This window comes from Equus przewalskii, chromosome 10 (assembly GCF_037783145.1).
Source record: "Equus przewalskii isolate Varuska chromosome 10, EquPr2, whole genome shotgun sequence".
In the NCBI taxonomy this organism is placed as follows: Eukaryota; Metazoa; Chordata; class Mammalia; order Perissodactyla; family Equidae; genus Equus; species Equus przewalskii.
In genome coordinates this window covers 11,536,476-11,560,758 of record NC_091840.1, presented here as the reverse complement: position 1 = coordinate 11,560,758, position 24,283 = coordinate 11,536,476, and the positions used below count along the sequence as shown (strand labels likewise).

Sequence of the window (24,283 nt, the reverse complement as noted above, 5' to 3'; positions counted from 1 at the left end):
GTTCTTTTAAATAGGATATCCTATGGTTTTAAAATCTATATACACAACACAGATAGACAATAATAAAACTATGTCATATGATGCTTCTATCTAATGTTCAACTCTATGTCTAAAATGAGATATTCTCTGCCTATTCATTGAATGTGGTCTGGGTTGTAGACGGCTAAGGGCTTTGGCCAAAACACAAATAAGTACTGAAACACAATCAATGTGACAGATCTCATATTTCACTGTTTTTACCCTAAACTTCTGCATTATTAAATTTGTGTAATATTACATATCTACAACACATTTAGACCATGTTGCAAGAGTTTATAAGACAATTCTACACATATCATCTCATTTGGTTCTTCCAACATCCCTGTCACTTACAGCATTATTATTGTAGTCGTTTTACTATATAACAGTCCAACAACTAACAGACATAGGTCTCCTGTTCATTTCTACTAAACTGTGAAACACTGGATCAGGTTTACGTGTCTTTAGAATGTAACTGTAACATTTATAGACAATCCTAGGGGCAGTACAGTATTAAAAAACAGACTTGGGAGACAAAAAACAATAGTTTGAATTAGCTTTGCACTAATTAACTGAGTTTTGGCAAGTCATTTAATCTCCCTGTGCTTCATTTTCATATATAAAATGGAGAGAATAACAGCATCAATCTCATAGGGTTGTTAAAGATTAAATAGGTTAATTAGTACATAATTTAGAAACAATGTTTGGCAAATAAGTGATGTTTGTGAAATAAAAAATAAAATCTACTATGATTAAGATAAAGATATTCACTTTAAGTTATTTTTATTCAATGAGAAACTCTGCAAATATAGACCTTTCATAAATATTACTTATGATCAACAGATATAATAATACAGATATACAGAATGCTGAATTATATGCTTAGAAGCCATCAAATAGAAGTGGGTTTCAAAAAATATTAAATCAGAAACTACGATTTTTTTGTTCTTTTCTTAAAACAGTTATAATAAGTTACGAATTCTGTACATTTGACAGCAGTAAACCAAATCCTATTATAAAGATTTAGAGCACAATTATTAAAATATAGTTTTTTCTCTTCCTTTACCATATTTACCTGTATAATGGCAGCATCTATGGATGCTTGTAAAACTGTAAACCCTGAGGACCAGTACTGAGCAGCCTCACACGATTTTGAACAGCCAGCTATGGGGAAAAAAATGTGAGACATAAGATTTTGCACAACATGCAAGTGCCTTCCTTCTTTTAAAGATCATATATGGAGAGTTACCAAAGTAATATAATTAATCAGTCTCTACAAAGCCAAAGAAAATAAGCAATTGCCCTTAAAAGGCAAACAATATTTATCATACTCCTGATTATTTATTTGAAATTTCTGAAATAAGAGAGTCATGTGTGTTAGGACACTGAATAGTAAATTAATACAAATGGAAAGGTAGAAATTAACTGTAAACATAGTTATTTAAAATGTCACTTTTCTGTTTTAAGGGAAGTCATTCTACAATGACATCAGCTTTAAAGCACTTCCAGACGCAAGGACAAGTCCAGGTTAAGAGGACAGAAAAGAAAAATTCTGGTAGGGCTTTTTGGGATCAAGTCACAAATTCAGTACTTAGCATAGCAACTTTAACATTGCTCAATAAATGTCAGTGACTGATAATATCTCTTCATAGGTTTAAAGATTGAAGGCTGTTTTCCATGTTTCAAACATAAAACTAATAAAGTTTATCGATGGAAGACCTTGAGATTTTAAAGATATGTAATATACCATATGTGAAAACAATTACATGGAGAGAAAAAATAGATTTAGAAAATCACACAATTCAAGATACAATTTTGTTTTATGTTACTGTAATCAACAGAATATATACAAAAGTATTAAAATTAAAATGGATGTTATATAAACTATATTTTATATTATATATGTAGATGTAGACAGACAGATATTTGGGTATACTTATATATTTTTATGCTATACCCCAGTGTTCTTATCTGAACAAATAAGTATAGTTGAAAATGCCAACGCTGGATCCCATTAAATTTTGTATGTATAAACTAAGAGTAGCAAAAGCATACATTTAACTGATTTTCAAAGATCATTTAGGGCTATTTACCTCTTGAATCCATATAAATAGAAGATACTGGAATTGTATCAGGAAAAAAACGGAGTTCATAGGACATGAAGTCTTTGAAAACCACACCTACAAAGTTGCTGGACTTAGAAAGACTGGATGCTACCAATTCTTTTTCATTTGTATATTCTTCGGTAATTATGACTATAAAATATTACAATGATATAGTTAATTCACAAATTAAAATAGCTAAATATAATACAACAGACCAAATTTACCATTATATTTATGAATGTAATATTTTACAAGCACTTTTATTTTATGCTCTAGCTTCTCAGAAAATGACAACAGCCTTTCTAAAACAAAACACTAAATAATAAAATAGTACAATTTTACAAACATTTCTCAGCTGTCATTTGATCACATAAATTATGTCAGTGTAATATATAGTTATTAATATGATAAAATAGAGTACATACTTTATATGCAATATATGTATGCAGTTCACTCATCTGTCTCAAAGAAAACTATACAAATAACTCTTTACAAAATAAACGGATATTTTACTTTCAAATATTTCTTCTTATGAATAAAATTCCATAATCCTTCTCAGAAATGTTTATTAGCAACTATGACGCAACTCTTCTTTGAATAAAAATTATCTTCTAAACATTTAAACCCAATATTGCTTGTTCCTTTCTTAGAAGATATATGGAGAAAATACTGTAACCATCATTCAGCTCCTTTCACATCCAATAATCCTTATTTTTAAATATTTTCTTGAAGTTTTATTTGAAACAATTAGTCTTCACTACAGAAGCTTCAGACGTGGTGAAATGGAACAAACACAGGCTTAGTTCTTAACTTCATTACTTATTAACTATGTGAGCACAAGTAAGAAACTTAATTCTTCAAACTTCAGTATCCTCATCCACATTACCCAGCTGATCACTGAGTTGTTAAGATCAAATGCAGTTACAATCATGAAAACGCTTTGTAAGTTATAAAGCACTATTGAAATGTTAATTGTAATGATTTTCCAGACCTTTAAGGTGCACCTGGAACTCCAGGACTGATCTGAATAAAAAGGGTGTTAATTCAACATCCTACAGGTTACATGTTATCATGTATGTATGTCTACGCCACTTTTGGATAGTTCTGTTGTTAAAAAGACAGAACTTAAAAAAAAAAACTCTACATATTTTTACTATTTTGGCATCTAAGTTAATACATTGACTTGGATTTCTTTGGCATATATGCTTTTCTCCTACTCAGAATTACCAATGAATTTTGTTTTCAACATTCCTGATGAGTTTTTTGAGCTCGCATGCTAAATTCTTATGCTATCCATGCTACTTGTGCTTAATATGATAACCTAACAAACATATTATATACCAATAAGAAATGTGTTTGATAAAAATATTAAATAGTAACAAGCCAGAAAGAAACCAATGGTGAAAAAGTTATTTGGCTCCTGACTGTATAAACATTTTCTTTTCGGTAACACATTATCCAATAATGTGATGATACATACTAGAAGTTAATTACCACTGTTCTATATAAGACAACATGTTAACCTGTTACTTTCTACAATTCAGCATTTCATTAAATCAACGATGATTAGATGAACATTTCTTTCACTTTCTCTAGTAGTTCTCCCACAGCCACTTTAGGCTCATTAGTGTCTCATTGTTTACACTGTTGTCCAGTCCATTTCTTTAGGAGAAGAACAACTTGAGAGAAACAGACTTAGGTACTTAACCACAGTCGCAGTCTCCAAAGCTAAATACTTCAGTTTACACCATATACCTCCATAAATAGGCATGGCAATCTGAAAAGATTATTGCTTTATAATCTTTATCATATATTTCTAGATTCTTAATTATTATGAGTCAGAATCAAAATGTAACGTTCCTTCAAATCTTTTATCCTGTATAAATATACTTATTTTATAAATGGTCTAATAATTAAATATAAAATATTAAAACTTAATCCGCTTTCTATTACCAAGATTATAAATTAAGGTTTCACAAGAAACATAAGGTAGCAGAATTAAATGATTTTAATATTTTTATAAAACTATACTTTGGTGAAGGGACATATCTCAAGTGTTAAGAATGTTATTTACTCAATAAGGCAAGTAAAGAAATATCGAAGAGGTTTTCTGTTACAGATAGAATACATATATAAGCTTACAATACCATCAGGAAGGTGATCAGTAGAAACTGTTTGCATGATGTTTCTTGTAATATTAGTCACTGGAGTATATCCAAGAATTAGGTTAGAGAGGATAGATTTGTCCAGAGGGTTAAGTTCTATATCAGGCACTTCTTCATATTTCTTATTGGGATGCATCATGCTAATTAATATTAACCAAAACAAAAAAAATAATGGAAAAAGAATTTCCTATAATGAAGGAAAGAAAATGATTACAAAGTGTAACAGTGGCAGCAAAAATCATTAAGATTTCTATGCAAATATAATTAATACTTAGAAAAAATGAGGAATTTGGGTTTCCTTTCTTAAGTACAAAAAGTAAAAACCAATTCTATCCTAGAAGAAATATCGCGTTGAACATCTCACCTGACCCAAAAGGCATATTAGATAATTTTTCCTTTATATTTACTTTTATTGAAATATTTTAAAATTCAAGTCACATAATATATTAAAATGATATAAAAGCTAATATTTAAACATCTAAGATTACTAATGTAAAATATAATAAATTTACATACATAACGTTATTAAAAGTAACTTATCAAACATCCCTATGAGGGATCACTTATATAAAAATTTCTTTATTCAATTCTAAATTAAAACTCACGCTTTAATTCTACCTAAATGTGTACTATTGATATTAAACTCAGTTAAATTCAATAGTCAGCTTTAACAGGGATAAACTATTTATTGTTTCATCTTGCTGTTTAATTGTTCTGCTGGTTTTAGGAGAAGATGAACAATATATTTTCATCCTTTAAAATTATTATTAACTACTTAGCCAGAGTTCTTGCTTTCTTTTACCTTTTAAAGTAATGTATGCTTATGGGAACAAATTTAGGACATAATTTTAGTAATCTTAGGCAATTCCATCCAGAGTCCAAAAGATGAGAGGTCATAGGGAATAAACTGTGAAATAATGTTCCACAAAGTTATCTGTGGAATTTACTTTTCATTTCATGAAACTTGGAAAAAGCATGCGTAAAAGTTCAAAATTAAACATTGATATTAGCAATTAACTAAATTTAGGAATCATTATTAAAATTTTTAACATTTAGAAAACATTAGGCAACTTAGGTACTCTTCTGTTGCTAACATGACAAGTTTTCACTTCACAAGAAAATTAAAGGGAACTGAGGACCTAAGGAAATTATAATAAAATTGTATCCAGCGAAATAAATCATCTCGTCAAGACAGAACATGTCAACACAAAATAAACTACGACAAGGCATAAGAGTCATTCAACTGACCTGAACGCTACTTTTTTTAGTCCTGCATTTAATTAGGTAATTCTTCAGCAGAAGTGTTCTGGTCTGTCTCCAAACTCCCACCTCCCTAATTGCAGTAGCCATGTCTTCTGGATCCGTCTATTAAAGGGGGTAGATAAAAAAAAAAAAACCTGGAACCACACAGTCAAGAATATGCCATTTTTAATGGCAAAAACAGACAGACAGACAGACAGATGTTTCAGTCTCAGGTTAGATGAAGTTAAGTATAAGCCAAGCTCTCTCTCCTACCTGCACAGAACAACAATTTGAAGACCCTGAAAAAATAAAGAGTAGCATGTGAAACAGAGGAGAACCAGAATTCAAAATATTGCTCAACCAACAATGAGCTCACCACTTTTTCTCTTTTGGTATCGCCCAAACTGAATGCACTGCAAGTAGGCAAGCTGAGGCACCAACCTTTTTTTGTTTTCTATATTTTCTTATGCCCCTATCCCCAAGCCATCCCATGACAGCCGTGTCTGACAGCAGTAATGAAAGCTTAATGTAGCCAAAACTCTGAGGCAAGGGAACTTTTTTCTCCACTAAGTGGAACTGTGGTTCTAAGAGGGTGTGTTGCCAAGCAACAGGTTCGCTCTGCTTGCCCTGAGATGAGCCAGTAAGTCCAGGGGCAAGTCAGTGGAATAGAACGGGTTTATCCGTCTTTGTAAGCAAAGACGGAAGACGGCAGACTAGCATCCTCAAAGCCCACCTTCCCAGAACAAAGACTACAGGTCAGTTATATAGTGGGGAGGATGTGCAGACATGCATGGAACTATTTTTGAAATGCCGTTTCTTCAGACATCTGGCCTCCAGTGGCCTCAGGGTCTGTTCTCAGTTCCCAATAATCTTCCCTTTGTCGTCCCTTGTGACTGATGTTCCTGCTTTCCAGAAACTGGAGATACGTCAGAGACTCATTCAAGGCCCTATACCCTGATTTAGCTTAAAGATAATAAGAACAAAGCCTAATGTCTATGTGTAACATAAAGATTATCATTTAACTTGTTCTGCTTACTTGTTCTCCCACTGCTTTATTCTTTACTTCCTGCCACTGGTCCAGGGATGCGGTGGATGCAGTTGCAGAAGTGTGCGACACAATGGGGCAAATAAACCCCAGCTTTCTGATTGGAGGATGGGAAAAGAGGAGCCACAGGGAATCTGAAAGTAGCAGAAAGAGCAAAGAAAAAGAGGAGCTCAGGAAAACAAGACAATAATGTTGTTTATTAACTCCTAGACTAACCCCCAAATGGGGCACGCATGGTTCTAATCCTATTCTGCATACCAAAGACTTGAAGAACCAAACTAACAGGAGACAATGCCCAGATCTAGTCTGGTCAGTGGATGGAAGCACACAAGGACAGATCCAAATTGCACTGCAAAGGCTTTTGAAAACTAAACTGAAATTAGAACCACAGCTTAAAGAGTGCTGAGTAGAAACTTGCAACCTGAACCTAACCAGGTCGACAGCACACTAAAAGAAAATATCAACACTCTCCATAGGATTAAAACAAAACTCAAAGTCTCATACAGTCCAACATTACTCAGCAAATGAAGTATGTAGAAAATATCAACTCTATTAAGAAATGAAAATCAACAGATGGCAATGCCAAGTTGAAATAGACTTGGGAATTATGTGACAAAAACTTTAAAGCCACTATTAAAAATGTGCTCCAGCAAGCAACAGCAAGCACTCTTGAAAACAATGAAAAATAAAAAACCTCAGCTAAGAAACAAGACATAAAGCAGCACCAAATAGAAATTTTAGAACAAAACACAAAATAACAAGTAAGACTCATGGAATACACTCAAAAGCAGAATGAAGACAACAGAAAAGATTCTGTGAACTTGATAAATCAACAGAAGCTATCCAATCTGAACAACAAAGAGAAAAAAGGTTTTCTTAAAAAATTAACAATGAGGGGCTAGCCCTGTAGCCAAGTGCTCCACTAAAGTTTCACGTCCTCCACTTCAGCAGCCTTGGTTCACAGGTTTGGATCCCAGGTGTGGACCTACTCCACATACCCGCCATGCTGTGGAGGCATCTCACATAAAAGTAGAGGAAGACTGGCAAAGATGTTAGCTCAGGGCAAGTCTCCCTCACAAAAAAAAATGAACAATTACTCCAGAGAACAGTGGGACAATAACAAAAGCTCTAACATTCATACTATCAGACTCATAGAAGGAGAGAAGAAAGAGTGTTAATGCTGAACAGATATTTAAAGAATTCATGTCTGAAAACTTCCCAAATTTGACAAGAGATAAAAACCTACAAGTTTCAAGAAGCTTGGTGAATCCCAAACAGGATAAATCAAACGAAATCCACACCCATACACATCATAATCAACCTGCTAAAAATTAAACACAATGAAAAATCCTGAAAGCAGTCAGAGAATAACCGTATATTACCTACAGGGAAATAATGATTTGAATGAGAGTAGGCTTTGCTACAGAAATTGTGTGGCAAAACTGGAATACTCATACACTGCTGGTGGGACTGCAAAATGGTTCAGCTGCCGAGGAAAACAATTTGGCAGTCCCCCCAAAAGCTAAACATAAAATTACCATATGACTCCACTATTCCACATCCAGATATATACCCCAAAGAACTGAGAACAGGGACTCAAACAAGTGCATGTTCACAGAGGTTCACAGCAGCACTCTTCATAATTGCCAAAAGGGAGAAACAGCCCAAATGTCCATTAACAGATGAATGTATAAAGAAACTGGTATACATACACAATGAAATACTACTCAGCCATAAAAAGGAATGAAGTACTGACATATGCCACCACATGGATGAACCTCCAAAACATTATGCTAAGTGAAAGAAGCCAAACACAGAGGGTCAAATATGATTCCATTTATATGAAATTTCCAGAATATATAAATCCAGAGAAATGGAATGCAGATTGGTGGTTACCAGAGGCTGGGGAGAGAGAAGAATGAGGAGAAACTGCTTAATGAGAAAGGGGTTTTACTTCAAAGTGATGGAAATGAATTTCACCTCAATAATTTGTTTTTAATTGTATAAGCTAAATCGTTGTACCTATCACTTTCCAGTGTCTCCATCTGCTGGGGTAAGTTCACCCTTTGGAGGTCCTTGGAGCCTTTTCTGCCAGTGGACCTCTGTTGGAGTTATATCAGTTCTTCAAAGAGGTCATATTAGAGATGAGTTCAAAAGAGAAACGGCCAGAGTCTCAAGTGCAATCTCCATGGTCCCTATTCCAACTTGCCTACCCCAGTAACCTAGGATCTCTGCATACCAAAAGGTATTGAGAGGGCAGCCTGCAGGAGACACCAAGAAAGTCCTGTGAAGCCTTCTTCCAGAGCAATATTTGTTGCCGTGTTTTACATACACCTATCTATGGGGGCCATTGGTATGACTTCCCTCCAAAACAAAAAGAATCTATTCCAAGCTGGCTGACCATCTCCACCTCGATAAAAAAACAGGCAACCTTTTAGAGGCAGCTTGGTTTACTCAAAAAAGGAAATATCTATAATTAAAGTTTGGATTAAATAAGCATCCTCCTTATATGCACAGAAGAAAGATGAGAGAGAGAGAGTTTTTTTAATTTAACAATGGGATAAAGGACAACTTTTACTTTCTTTGGTTTTTTTTCTATATTCTGAATTTTTCCATTGATGCGTGTTACTTATGTAGTAAAAAAAAAATACACAATGAGACACACCGTAAAAATATTAAATCACTAAATTAAAGACAGCAAAACTAAAGCAGTCAAGAATGGAGGATACATTAAAAATAAACTCTTCTAACAGCTTCATTAACGTTATATCAGATTCTGTAAAGAACTGATAATCATCTCTATGCCAATAAGAAAGAAAAAAACAAGAAAAACCACACTCATTCAAGGATGATTTACTACAAAACAAACACAGAAACACTAACCAATACAGCAAGAACATTCTCAAGATATCTGCCAAAACACATTGATTTAGTGGGCACCACTGAATTATTCATTCAAATTGAACACTGCATGCTTCATTCTTCATTTTTTAGAAAACAGGCCCCTCATAAAGTAGCTGATGGACTCACAATATTTTCCTTCTTTGAGAACTGCTCCCTGAACTCAGGGTTGAGTCTTTAACAGCCTTTTCTGAAACCCATGAACCTCTGCACCCACGCCACCCCGAGGCAGGGCTTTTTAAACTACAACTTACTCCTGCTCCACCCACCCACCCACCATCCCAAGAGACACACAAACCATCTTCATCACCACCACTATCACCTCCACCACTACCCCCGAGCCATATCAATTACATTTTCTCCTGGCAGTATGGAATTTTTAACTAAGAGACGCAGAGATGGGAGTCATGGAAACAGTTACATTAACGGAATTATTTACAAAAGAAAGTTCCTACATTCTTGGTACTAAGCATTCCCCTAAGGTGTGATACCTACTGTGCCTAAACCTTGATTTTTCTTCCCTATAGTATGTGACACACCTTATTATCCACCCAATATATTTTATTGTCACTTAAGCTAGCCAGGATCAGATTCTACTTCTTACAACCCAAAGCACTTAACCAATATAACAGTATAATATGTACTTAACTCCATAGTTAGAATACTCATAAAGATAACAGTGATTTTTCAAAGTGAAGCATGGAAGAACAGGGGATGTTAAAAACCTTCCTGCCTCCCCTCCCTAGTAAGCATAGAATTCCACCGATACCAATGGCAGTGTGTAGGGGCAGACAAAAAGTTGACAATCACTGATGTAAAGTTTTTAAAGAAGGTTTAAAATAATATTAACAGGGAAATATTTCTGCAGAAGATAATATACAATGACTAATTAAAGGAGTCATTTCAGCGTCTATTCAATCTTCGGTTACTTTCATGTCCTTTCTTCCAAAGCAAAGTCCCTTCATCAGCAAAAAGCGCTTTCACAGTATTTTCCCTCTGCAACTGAGCTCTATTCTTTAGGCAGATTTTCTTTCTCATCATTTTTCCTTAGTCAAAATGTTCTGTACTCCTTTGTGCCCAGTACTCTCCGAGAGAACATTCTACTTCTTGGTAGATAACCTCATCAATCCGATGTTGAGTTGATCTATCCTCATCTGTCATCCCTCTCCTCCAAAAAAGATTCAAAATCAACACAACTGTAATATGAGCTATTTATAAAAACAAGATACCACATCTACATTTTATTTTGATACTTTAAAAAGATTTTTATTTTGAATTAAATACCTTTGTAAGAAGAGCTTAACCTATCAAATAAAATTTCAACCTTAGCTTTTCATCTACTTCAGTCTGGAAGAGTGGGTACCGTATCTTTAAATTGAAATGTAGTGCAAACCCTTAGGTGGCTGCTGGCACTATTCTCCCCTCCCCCAACACAATTAAAAAAAAGGGCTACAGTAAACCCAATCAACATCTTCCAACACGCTGAAAGAAAGTGGAATCGATAAACATTTATGGAAAAACATATCATGACGAAGAGGCACTGAAATCAACACAAGAATTAATAATGCCTGCAGTAATACAGTAGAGTGATTAGGAGTGTGACCTCTGGAGCCAAACCAACTAAACAAGAACCCTGCCTCTGCCTCTTAGTAGCTTTGTGACCTTGGGCAAGTAACTTTTCTGTGTCTAAGTTTTTTCTTATCTGTAAATGGAGTAATAATTGTACCCACTTCTGTGGGGTGTTAGAATGACTAAAAGAATTAATACATGTAAAGCTGAAAATGGTGCCTGGTCCATGGCACATAATTATACACGTTGATCACTACTGTACATAAAAGTAGTATATCTAATATCCTCAAAAGGACAACAGTGCGGGCTCTGTGGCCCAGTGGTTAAGTTCATGCGCTCTGCTGCGGCGGCCCAGGGTTCGGATCCTGGGCGTGGACATGGCACCACTCGTCAGGCCACGTTGAGGCGGCGTCCCACATCCCACAACTAGAAGGACTTGCAACTAAGATATACAACTATGTATGGGGGGTTTGGGAAAATAAAGCAGAAAAAAAAAAAGATTGGCAACAGTTGTTAGCTCAGGTGCCAATCTTTAAAAAAATAAAATTAAATTTAAAAAAAGGACAACAAAGAATACCACATTCATGAAACAAGAACAAGGCAATTAAGAAAAATCTACCAGAGAACTTAGAAATGAACCAGATTGATAGAAATAAAATTCTCAATAGATGAGGTGAATGGCATCTGAAGGCAAATTAGTGAGTAAGAATAAAGACTGAGTCAAGGAAATCCTCCAGAATGGATGACCAAAAGATAAAGAAGAAAATGATGAAAGGAAAGTACAAAATCTGTTATGAAATTATACAGATGAATGAGTATTATGACTGACTTGAACAAATTCATGTTTCTTATATTCATAAGCTCTAGTCTAATCATGTGAAAATGTTAAATTTCAATAACCTTGAACTTCTATTTATTCAAGTTACTAAAAAAAATATTAAAGAAGAAAACTCAACTGACTACTTGTTTTCTTCATGATATGAAACCCCTGATTTGGCTGTTCGATTGAAGAAAAAAAAAAAGAAACATTCTTAACATTGATTCTTTAGAGACCTTTAGTTTAATGTCCATCTAAACAAAAACTTCAAGGCTGTAGTTAGGTTTTGTAAACTGACAACAATGAACCTATTTGCCCTTCTTGCCACCCACAACCCACAGAGTCTAAAAGCAGACCAATTTGAAAAGGGTCATGGGGAATAAATCAAGCAAGGACTGCTCTGCATAATAACGGGAAGTACTAACTCTACTGTAAAAGATTCCTTGCAGGAGGCCAGCTCCGTGGCTGAGTGGTTAAGTTCGCGCGCTCCGCTGCGGCGGCCCAGGGTTCGGATCCTGGGTGTGGACATAGCACCGCTGGTCAGGCCACGCTGAGACGGCGTCCCACATCCCACAACTAGAAGGACATGCAACTAAGCTATACAACTGTGTACAGGGGGCGTTTCGGGAGATAAAGCAGAAAAAAAAAAGATTCCTCGCAAATTATAAGTGCTTAGGAAAACATTCTGTTTCCCCTTCAAGTGTTGAGACCACGCTGTCTCTGAGAATTATGTTTGTCCTTTGGAGAGAAGACAGAAGGAAAAAGAATAGAAAAGGGGTGCCTACAACTCACCCTGGTGGGGTAATCACAGAAGTCCCCCCTTCTCACTAGCATCCCCCACTGTTCTGCAGGGTTTGGAATGGGGAGACAGACAAAGGAAGGATGTGGGAAGGCAGGGCTTTCTACACGGAACGACTCAGCCAACGATAAAGAGATGGTGTCTGAGCTGAGACCCGCTCCTGTCGGTAGGGGAACGAGGTTTCCTGAAAGAAAGATGGAGATCCACCGAGCAGACATGAAAGTGGTGCTTCTGACAGAAGTGTATTGCTGAAAACAGGGCTGAAAGTTAGAAATGAAGTATGGCCAGCACAGGGACATCTATCTGTAAAGAGTTTAACTTCTCAGGTGCCTTTTCTTGAAATACAAGAAAACCCAACTTAGCAGAGAGTTCTAAATTTCCTCTTCTATACTATAATCCTTTAATCATCCCAAACTTTATATTCTTAGGTGGTGGCATTCAAAAGAAAAGGAAAAGGTAATAAAGGATGCTTGGCCTGCCCCACATTTAACACTGGCTCTAAAGTGAGAATAGAATCAGACAATATCCAGGAGTTCACTCACTAGGGGTGGAGTTCATACAAGCCCATGGCAGAGCTGGAAATGGTGGAGAGGACCACACAACATTAAACAGCAGCTTTGTGAATAGACAACACATATAAGACCATCTGTTTTGCAAAACATGAAGACTGTCTCTTAGACAAAATCATCTTCTTGCAAAATTCTCTTTTGTAGGAAGACGATTCTTGAAAGCAAAGTGAACAAGCGAAATGCACTAAAACTTCTAATAGTATATTTTTAACAAAAAATACTTTTTTGGAAAACTTATAATACTTGATATAGTTCCAATTGAAAGTCCTACCAATGTACCTTTAAACCTCTTTAATAAAGTCAATTCTTAACTGCTAAAGAACAATGACAAAGACACACAAATAAGGGTAGAAAATTATTTTTTAAAATGTTTACGTTACTTTCCATTGCTCCACAGCATCCCCAGGGAATGCATTAGTTTGCTGTGAGCTTTAAATAATAATTAGATAAATTTTAAACAAGTAATATCACCAAAGGTTTAATCAAATATTTAACATTCCTAGATAAATAATTTCCTAGATAAAAATAATTCATACTAAATCTAATAAATTGCAAGAAAACTTAAAGCTCATCTTCCTTTTCTAATGTATTAATAATTGACTTAAAATAAAGACTAAAAGTTACATAATCCAAACTTCAATATCAGAAATTCTCTTATTATGGGGCCGGCCCAGTGGCGCAGCAGTTAAGTTCCCACGTTCTGCTTCAGCAGCCCGAGGTTCGCTGGTTCGGATCCTGGGTGCAGACATGGCACCGCTTGTCAAGCCATGCTGTGGTAGGCGTCCCACATATAAAATAGAGGAAGATGGGCACGGATGTTAGCTCAGGGCCAGTCTTCCTCAGCAAAAAGAGGAGGACTGACAGCAGATGTTAGCTCAGGGCTCATGTTCCTCAAAAAAAAAAAATCACTTATTAATTTATTAAAGAAATATTGATTACTACATTACACATACAATGAAACATACTTCACTTTTCTCAAAGCAATAAAAAATAGAGAAGTTGAGTCATCCTGATGTCCACAGCCATTCTGGTAAGAGATGCGGTCAGTCACCTTCTTAGCAATCTTGGAAAGATTCTGGAAAAGGCTCTTAGCTGAAAATGTTCCCTACCCCCAACAGATAGGGACTATCAGAGGTCACTTCTGGTCCACCCAAGTAGAACTGATTATCACTCTCTTGTTCCACATCTACATCTAATAAATAAGCTGTAATTGCAGTTACCATACTGTGTCATCATTATTTGTTTATGTCTTAATCTTGAACTTGACCATGAGATCCTTGACAAAAATGACTGCCTTATTCATCTTTGCTTCTCTACCACCAATGATATTACTATAACCAATATCATCTCACTATAACCAATATCATCTCACTGCAAATTCCTTTATCAAGACATGCTGAGAGTCCTTTTAGATCACAGGTCTGCAAACTATGACGGCAGAGGTGGGGGCTAAATCTAGCCCACAGCCTGTTTTGTACAGCCCCTAAATTGAGTGTTTTTGCATTTTTAAATGGTTAGGGAAAAATCAAAGAATAATAAAATTTTGTGGAATGTAAAAATTAGAGGAAATTCAATTTTTGTGTCTATACATGAAAGGTTATTGGAACATAGCCATGCCCATTCCTTTCCATATTGTCTATGATTGTTTTTGTACTGCAACGGCAAAGTAATTGAGACACAGACCATATAAAACCTACAAAATATCTACAATCTGGCTCTTTACAGAAAAAGTCTGCTAACCCCTGTTACGGACTAAAAGAGAAAGAAGAAAAGTGGCACATGCATTTAACATTTACTGAGGGATTTATGCACCAAACATAATGAAAAAAAAATGTTAGACACTTTCACTGACTTGGCAGATAGATAAAATTTAATATAATGTGGTAAGTGCAACTGAGGGAAAGACTTTGGGAAAGAGTGGAAGGGGAACTCCAGGCAGATAAAAAAGAATGGAAAAGCTATACTCCCAAAAGGGCTTGACTTAGTATAAAGAACAGGGACAGCTGTGAAGTGGCACAGGCACAGACAGGGAATTGGGGCAAAGGGTGCAGGTGTATACTCTAGATGACACTGTAAACACAGCCACTGGAAATGGCATGGGTAATACCTTGTGTGCAAAATGAGATTAGACACCTTTATTTTGTGCACCCATTTATAGCACCCTGTATTTCCTCTAGCTCGCTCTTCATTCCTAAGAGAGATTGTTTAATGGCCTGGCAATCATATATTTCACTACTCCATGCACTCTCCCAATCCCCAAACCTCTAAAGCTTCCACTCGCAGCAGCATCACCCTCAAATTATAACCTTGATTCCTCCTTTATTGAGAAAACTGGAGCAATTGAATAAATTTCCAAAATGTCCCAGTATCCCTTCTATCCGCTTACCTACAACTGCGCCAAAGGTAATATTATATATTTCAACAATATGCCATTTTGGCCTAAACTGAAGACACTGTTTCCATTATAACTCTGAGCCATAAAGCTTAAATGGAATCTGGTATTAACTATACTTTTAATTTAAGACTTATTTTTTGGAAAAAGAGGTTAAGAACATATTTGGCAAATGACTTGAAAGAAATTCCTGCCCATCTACATCACTGGCTTTTCAACTAAAGAAATAAAAACACTATAAAATCAAGTCTTTTAATTTAACAGGCGATAAATTATAAATGCTCTTTTCTTCTTTAGTGTTTCAAAATTTAATGAAGATAGTGTAATAAAAACAAAGTACTAGTTGTCAATATGACTTAACCTAAATTTTAGGACAGTATTTCTTGCTGAATGGGAAAATGCAATGGGACCCACACGACAAGTTATCCAACGCCTTTTCTTATATATAATAGGTTCCTAAAAGCTTGTGCTTAAAGCTATTTTTAATCCAATTAATTCACACACTAGTAAAGATTACGATTTAGTAGAATATTACAAACTTCTTTTATATGATCATGCATTTTAACTCAAGAGCAGAGATTATAAAGTGTGGCACTCTTGGCACACAGTTTATAGTATCTGAAATATAAAGGACATTCAAATAAACATGTATTAATAAATTTGCTTTTACCCTGAATGTAACATTTCCTATACTAAACCCTGTTGGAAGGAAAATACACTTAAACTGCACATATTCAAGGACTAATACCTTGCTAGTTTGATTTTAACCCAAATACCCCAAGAGCCTTAATAACGCTCTCTTACATGGAGTCCTCCCTAAAAATATGTAATATCACTCTCTGGGCAGACACAAAATATAGTGGAGAAAGCACCAGAATTTAGTCTGGCATCCCTGGGGTGGAATCTCAGCTTTACCTTTTTGCTAGTTGAGACCTTAATAAGTGACTTAACCACTTTGTGACCTATTTTCCCCGTCTGCCCGACTAGAATAACACCGCCAACCTCAGAGGGTGACTGTCAGGATTAAATGAGATAATACTGCGCTCACGGTTGGGAATCCAACATATACTCCTTTTCTCTCTTTCTGTTCCTTCAGAGCGTCCTCGATAGAAAGTAAACGTGATTCTCTTTATTCTTTCAGACTTACTTATTTTAAAACGTCTATCTAAGCCTCAGGAGCACAGAAGAAACCCTCCTTCCTCTACTACGGCTTCAAACCGAGATCGATGCCTCCAGCCGAGCTAGCCTTCTCAGAAGCTGAGAGAGATGTTTGCACGCCTGCAGCTCTTCGCCGTGTTTTAGGAATCAGGGTGTTTCCCCCCTAAAATCGTTGTCATGAGATCTGCGCATTTTCAGCTCACCCAAACTCCCGTGAACACGCACGTATTACATGATCAGCATGAAACCCCCGAGGAACAGCCAGTGCTAATTAGCCAGTTTCGAGGGGAATTTGCGTCCACAACATTTTTTCCCTCTCCCTAACGATGCCCTGGCGATGGAAACGACCTGGTCCAACCCGACGCAGCCTGGCGCTCGTAACCCGGCCGGGCCGGTCCCGGCGGCCCCCGCACCCCGACACCCCGGGGGGAGCAGACAGCACCCGCGACAGCGCTCGCGGCCAACCGCGCTTCCTCCGACGAGACGCGGCGCAGCGTTTCTCGTGCCCCCTAGCCCTCCGACCCGCACACCGCAGCGCCCGACCCCCGAGCCCTCCCCGCCGCCCCTGCTCGACCCCCGCCTCCTTCCCCAGGGAGGCTTCCCCGAGCGAGCCTCCAGCGCCGCCGCTCTCGGCGCCCGCCTCACCTCAGGGCCGGGCCCGGGGCGCAGCGCCGTCAAGCCGCGACGCGCTCGGTCGGTGGAGACCGCGCGGGGACGAGCTCGGCAATGTGTGCGAGAGCGCGGCCCCGCGCGCGCGCCCCAGCGTCGCAGGCCCGGCAGCGCGCCCGAGAGAGCAGCGCTCGGCGCCGGAAGCCGGGCTCCGCCTCCAGCGGAAAGCACCTGAGGGCGGGGCTCCCAGAGGACGGGGTCAGCGGACGCGCGCGCTCCCGCTGCTCCGCCCCGCCCGTCCCGGCGCCGGCGGTGCGGGAGCGCGCCCGTGGAGGTAGCTCACCTGGGGGCGGGGCTCCTAGGGGGCGGGGCGAGTGGGGGCGCGCCGAGACCCGGGTGCTGCGCGTCCGCCGAGCGGCAGAGCCTTGGGAACCCTGCCTGGTAGCTCCGCCCAGGCCGTGTGGTCCTCGAATCTGCGTTCCCCGTGGAGACCTCGCTACGCTCTGCCTTGAGGCACAGGCACAAACAACCCGCTTGAAGTCAGGGGCTCGGGTCTGAGTCCAAACCTGTGACCTTGGCCTGCTGCCATCTCATTGCCTCCCGGGTCACATCTAATTTTAAGAATCTTTGCTGTTTCCCGGCTTTTGAACAGTTCTCTTCCAGGACTACATTTTAAGTCACTCCGCAGGCCTTCTTCACGCCGCAGCGCCTGGGGTGCAGTGTCCTCATTATCGTAACTACGTCCTCCAACTCCCATCAGGCAGCGACATCTGGACAGTGAGGATGCTTTTAGTTTTTGAAGTATTCTCACGAGAGTCCGGGCTGTGGTGGATCTTGAATTTTCCAAAAGGCCTGAGACTTTTGGCATCTGTGGAAGACTCTATATCGCCTTACTTTTGTTAAAAATATAAACTGGGGTTTTGAGTTTTATTACCCAATGTGACCTAAATGGTGGTCAAAAGTTATAGTAAAGGAAAGACAAGCTCACAACACTAGCATTGCAGATTTTTCCTCTCTAGATTTCTGTATGGTCACATTTCTTTGCAGTTTTTTCACTTTTGAGAATTTAACTATTTAAAGACTTTTTAAAAATTCTGTGGATCCTGTGTATATCCAGTATTTTTAAAATTTATCTTGTTTTTCTGCTTCGCAAATTTAAACCGAGTGCCCCCCAACAGTTACTCTGCTAAGTTCTACTAAAATTTTAAAAATCAAGGAATCAAGTTTTATTTATCCTACTGAATATGGATTAAATAGGAAATTCAGAGGGTTAGCCGAATCCATGGTTATTAAAAATCTGGCAGTGGGAGTCCGGGGAAGGAAGCTAAGAACGTCCTAGAAACTACACTGGAAAACTGAAGGCAGGTAATGAAAACTATTCATGTTATATTTTTTCTCTTTTATCTTAAGACGTTTTAGTTACAATTCAGAAGAATGCATTCTTAGTAGCCTAGGATTTAGGAGAAAGTAAATAAATGGAGGTCAAAGATAAATAAACCTGGTAGAAACGTGTTACTGAAATATACATTCACTCCCTACTCTCCAATTGTACTTCTCACTAGTAGCCTCAACCTGGCTTTAACTTCAGAGGTCTATTCATCATTTCTGCCACTATTCTAGGCATTTGTTTCCTGGATTTCTTATGCTTGCAATGTTCACTGTCATTCAATCTGTCTGTTTATGCTTCTATTTTGCTTGAAGACCAAAGACCCAGTTCTTCTCTAAAACTCTCATCACCCCAGATAAAATGGGTGTCTGCACACATGCTACCATCTTGTTCACATCATTTTACTTATGTACTCTCTCTTCAATTAAATTGTAAGTAGTCTGGCATTAAGCAATTTCTCTTAGATTGGTAATTTAAATTCCCAGGTCTTACGCATCATAATGTGCAGTAAAGGTTGATAATACTCCTGATGAGAAAACACATGCACAAGATTATGCAAATTTTGTCATTATTATCCCCCCAGAATGTCACCACTCACTCAACAAAATCTATGTAATAAAAGAAGATATTAAATTCTTCTTATGGGATGGATGACAAAATTATGATGCTACTATGGTGGTGGGAATAACATAACAGAGAATACTAAATAAGACCTTTATGTAAGAAGACTGCTACAAAGTAATGTATTGGCCATGACATATTTTACTGCCTTTTTGAACGGGCTATTTATCAGACTGCATGTACCTTGCTAACAGTTTAGCCACATAATCTCATCTAAATTTCCATAGTTACCAGGTCCCAGTACTAAATAAGCAGCTGTAGGAAAGATGTTTGTGTCTGAGCTTTTGTATCTAGGAAATAGCAAACAAGTCATACTGCTTGGTTGTCATGGTGGCAAGCCAAATCCCCATATCTCATTAATAGATTCGTAGACAAATAAATCACATGGGAATACATAGATCATAGAAGTCGTAGACTGAGATTTAACAAGTTGCCTAGCTAAACAAAATAAATGGAGAACCAGAGTTTTGACAGTATTTAATATAGAGAGTGAGAATTAGGCTTGCTACCCTAAACCCTAACCTATATCCTAACCTTCTGCTGGGGAACAATGGATTCTATTTGTGTTGCTTTTTTACTTAAAGATCAGAGCTTTATTTAATGGATTTCTTATGCTATTTTAGCCAAAATTAAGAGCAAAATTGCTAAATTGTTCGGACAGTTTTTTTTCCTGATGTCAAATCAGTCCATTATTTTGCAAGATTCTCAATACACTGAAAATTACATATACCATTTTATAAACCTATTACTATTAAACACTCTTCATTACCATTTGTTGTGAAACTCTTACCATTTCTACAAGCTAAAAAAGTGCCAAGAGAAGCGATGTGGTTTCTAAATTCAGGGTTTAAATTAGGTATAATTTCCAAGAAATTAAAATTGGTACCTTTTTCTAGAATAAGGCAAGATAAATAAAGGAATGCAGCCTTGACTGACAAAATAGAAAGAGAATCTTGCATCTTTAACAATAGAATTCTAAACTACCATCTCAAATGTGGCTGGGATTGTTATTAAATAGCTTAGGGAAATGATTAATTAATAATTGGTGGAAAACTGGAGAAGGGAATGACTTCTGAAGGTAATTTTAGTTTATTTGGCTTTTATTACCACTGCCACTACTATTATTATTATAATTATCACTATTGTTTTTGTTACACTAAAAAGAATTCCAAATACTATATTCTTTCTTTGTGTTTCTCCAAACAGAAAAATTATTCAAGAAGGTTAATATTTTTTTTTTTAAAGATTTTATTTTTTCCTTTTTCTCCCCAAAGCCCCCCGGTACATAGTTGTGTATTCTTCGTTGTGGGTTCTTGTAGTTGTGGCATGTGGGACGCTGCCTCAGCGTGGTCTGATGAGCAGTGCCATGTCCACGCCCAGGATTCGAACTAACGAAACACTGGGCCGCCTGCAGCGGAGCGCGCGAACTTAACCACTCGGCCACGGGGCCAGCCCCAAGAAGGTTAATATTTAATTTGATATTTAAAAGCTCAACCAACCGACAAGTGTATAGCGAGCGCCTAGTATTCTTGCTTAACAAAACCCTAACGTTGCAGGTGAACAAAAAAAGGTAAAGAAATCAACAAAAAAATAAAGAGCATCAAATGGAAGATCATATTTGCTCCACTGTTAAACTATGTAGTGCAAACTGTAAAGTACTGTAGAGAAATCATTGAGGGCTGGAGTTACCTGGTACCTTCAAGAGGAAAAGATGGGGAGACTGCTTTAACCAGAGTGGAGAATATATTAGAGACACAGCAAAATAAGCCTGCATAGGTTTTTATAAACACAAAATTATCACTTTACCTAAAAGAATAATGTAAAGGCTAAAAAAGTGAGACTTGACTCAATCTGTGTGCTCTTTCTCTCTTCAGTAGGGAAAATATACTTTGAAGTGAAACAACATAGAAACAGAACTGAAACTTGAGATGGGTGGGGAGATAGTAAGCAAGCACCTATCTGTTTCAAACAAGTTCATGTTTCCAGGCACAAATTACATCCCATAGCCGTTTACAGGTAACCTAAGACCTATTCCATTGCTGGTAAATTCAGAGAAACTGTAAAAAATGAAAAAGATGCTAGGTCGCCTGCTTTTTAAAATGGGTGAAAAGTTAGACAATAAAAACTTCAGAACAGGAAAGTAAAATTCCAGAGTACATAATTAAATATATTTTTTGAACATTTAGAAAAGTGTTTGGTGGTCACTAGCAACCAGCCAGGCTAAACTACAGATAAGTCACACTATACTTCTTTTTTGACTTGATCTTTGGGTTAAAATGGGAATTGTATAGTTGTGGTATAAATTAATTTCAGCAGAGCATTTAATCCAGTCTTTCATATTTGTGGATGTGAATCTAAAATAAGATATAATTATACTTAGGTAAACTCAAAGTTAGTTGGATAATTGTAGCCAAATTTTTGTTTATAGTTTTTCATCAATTACATAGGTGAAGACATAGAAATCATTCTAGTCAAATCAAAAAATGAAACAAAACCTATATAGCATAGAAAATATGACTGAAAACAGAACAAAATTACATTAACAATTTGCACTCTGAGCTAAAAATCTAAAGATAAAATTTAACAGAAATATATGAAAATCCCCATATTTGTTCAAATTGAAAAATAGAAGTACAGAATAGGATATATTCTAGGTTTGCCATGTAAAAAACATCCAGACATTTTAATGTCTGCCAAGATCAATGTGAGTTAACACGCTATGTCAGATAGCTTGCAGTGACACCTCTAACACTTCCATTTGAAAACGCTGTGCCCGCAAGCACCTGTTCCTTCCTTTCTTTTGGGGGATCCCCTTGCCATTATTCCCCTTGGAATTCACTATTCTTCTGGAATACGCAGAATAATCCCCCCCACCTCCGTCCACCCAAAGATGCCCACATCCTGATCCCTGGAAACTGTGAATATGTTACCTTATGTGGAAAAAGAGAATTAAGTTTGCTAATCAGCTGACCTTAAAATAGGGAGATTATCCTGGATTATCTGGGTGGGCCCACTGTAATCACAAGGGTCCTTACCAGTAGAAGAGGGAGGCGGAAGAGAAGGTCAGAGGGATGCGACGTGAGAAGGGCTCAACCAACCATTGCCGGCTGTGGGGATGGAGGAGAGAATGCAAGTGGCATTTAGAAGCTGGAAAAGGCGAAGAAAGAAATCCTCCCCTAGAGCCTCCAGAAAGAAATGCAGCTCTGCCAACACCTTGATCTTTATCCCAGAGCAAACTGGGTGTTGGACTTCTAACTTATATAAGAGACATAATACACTTGTATTGTTTTACATCACTAAGGTCGTGGTAATTCATTAAGCAACAAAAGAAAAATAATATACCTCTTGCAATTTATTTTCATTCTCTCCAACATAGCCCTGTTAATATTTAGCATCCAAATGTCCTCTGTTTTCTTCTCTCCCTCTAGGTAAGCAAAGCGATGCCATAGAAAGGACAATGAACTATTAGATTTGGTGGATTCAGACACTTAATAACTGATGGGACTCCATAATCACATAGGCATAGTTAGCATCTATAGTCATTAGTTTTCTAAGTTGTAAAATAGGACTAAAAAATACCTACCTTCTTTGTCTGGGTTATTTCAAGGAGTTTTTGAGATGAGGTGTGTGAAATAATAAAAGGCAACTATTAAGCACAGAATATGTGCTACACACTGTTCTATGTAGTCTTGTATTTAATCTCCACAGTGCCCATGTAAGCTATGTACTATTTTTCCTCCTCTGAGGTAGAGAGAAGTACTCTGAAAACTGTAAAGCACCAGAGATTAGAAATAAAATAGACATCATGTAGGGAATCGATATAGAATGAAGAAAACAGGTTTTTCCTATTAGTAACTTTCCTGAAAATATTTTCTTTTTTCAATTAAGCTTTACTAACTTTCAATATTTGTTCCTTGTGCATTTCTATCACAGTTATTCTCTTCATTAATCTGTCCATTCATTTTGTAAATAATATTTGTGGAATGCCTATTATGTCAGGTGCTACCTTAAGCATTAGGGAGAGAATAGTAAATGAAAAAAGCATGGTACCAGCTGTTAAGGAGTTTAGACTGTAATGAGGGCTATAGATAAAAACAAAGTGACAATGGAGTGTGGCCAGTACCTTCAGCAGGACAGTGGTCGGTAGGAGGACATAAGTGATTCATCTAATACAAACCTGAGAGGTCAAGGAACATTGTCCAGAGGGAGTCATATCTGTATTAAGACCTGAAGGCTAAGTAGAAGTTAGGTAAAGAGGAAGGAGAGAATATTCTGGTAGAATACTGTTACCTTCAGTATTTCGGCCTCTTCCTCATTTACACTTTATTTTTCTCAACTCTGTCTACAAGCTCAAATAGATCTTGCTTTAAGGTTCATTCCCAAATACAACTTGATGTTAAGTCCCTGATGTGAAATTTTCAGATGTTTCCTATTTAATAAGCCCTTTATCTATAATCCATTTTTATCTGATCCCACGTTCTCTTAATCCAGTCATCAAGCTGTGTTGTTTCAGACTGCTTTATTTCCCTATCCTGTTGGAACATGGCCCACTTTTATTAGCTAATCGTAATGTAAATAACAAGTGGGAAAAAACCCCACAAGTATGTGTTTTTATATGGAGTTCATTCCTGTGATTACCTTCTTTTGCCACTAGATGGTGCTTGTATGCCTGAGACACAAAAATGCTGATTTGGTTTACCTACCTGGAAACTAGTGAAACTAACCAGAGTATCAGGACATTAAGAAGAAACTGCCCAAACTAAATTTTAAGTGATCCTGGTTCTTAAATGTATCCTTAAAAAATAAAACCAACATCCTCCTTTCCTTTTGGATACATAGACAGTAAGAAATTTTAAATTAAATTTACCTTTAAATGCCTGCCCATT

At 37.3% G+C, this 24,283-nt stretch overlaps 1 protein-coding gene across 12 annotated transcripts in view; it reads right to left on the bottom strand.

Moving 5' to 3' along the window:
• The window catches only part of ABCA5 (ATP binding cassette subfamily A member 5), a 72,138-nt gene extending 54,313 nt beyond the window's left edge, over positions 1–17,825 (bottom strand). The window contains exons 1-8 of one of the 12 annotated variants that reach the window (XM_070560135.1): positions 9,606–9,861; positions 8,598–8,836; positions 6,567–6,709; positions 5,804–5,829; positions 5,537–5,653; positions 4,271–4,475; positions 2,112–2,273; positions 1,094–1,182 (exon numbers count right to left, since the gene is read on the bottom strand). In XM_070560135.1, the coding sequence (XP_070416236.1) occupies positions 1,094–1,182; positions 2,112–2,273; positions 4,271–4,475; positions 5,537–5,638 (558 nt within the window). In that variant the 5' untranslated portion in view covers positions 5,639–5,653; positions 5,804–5,829; positions 6,567–6,709; positions 8,598–8,836; positions 9,606–9,861. Of the gene's footprint in view, positions 1–1,093; positions 1,183–2,111; positions 2,274–4,265; positions 4,476–5,536; positions 5,654–5,803; positions 5,830–5,971; positions 6,116–6,566; positions 6,710–8,597; positions 8,837–9,605; positions 9,862–16,769; positions 17,227–17,425; positions 17,624–17,732 lie in introns of those variants that run through there. The other 11 variants (XM_070560136.1, XM_070560138.1, XM_070560133.1 and 8 more) reach the window with 11 other exon arrangements.
• Positions 17,826–24,283: the final 6,458 nt, after the last annotated feature.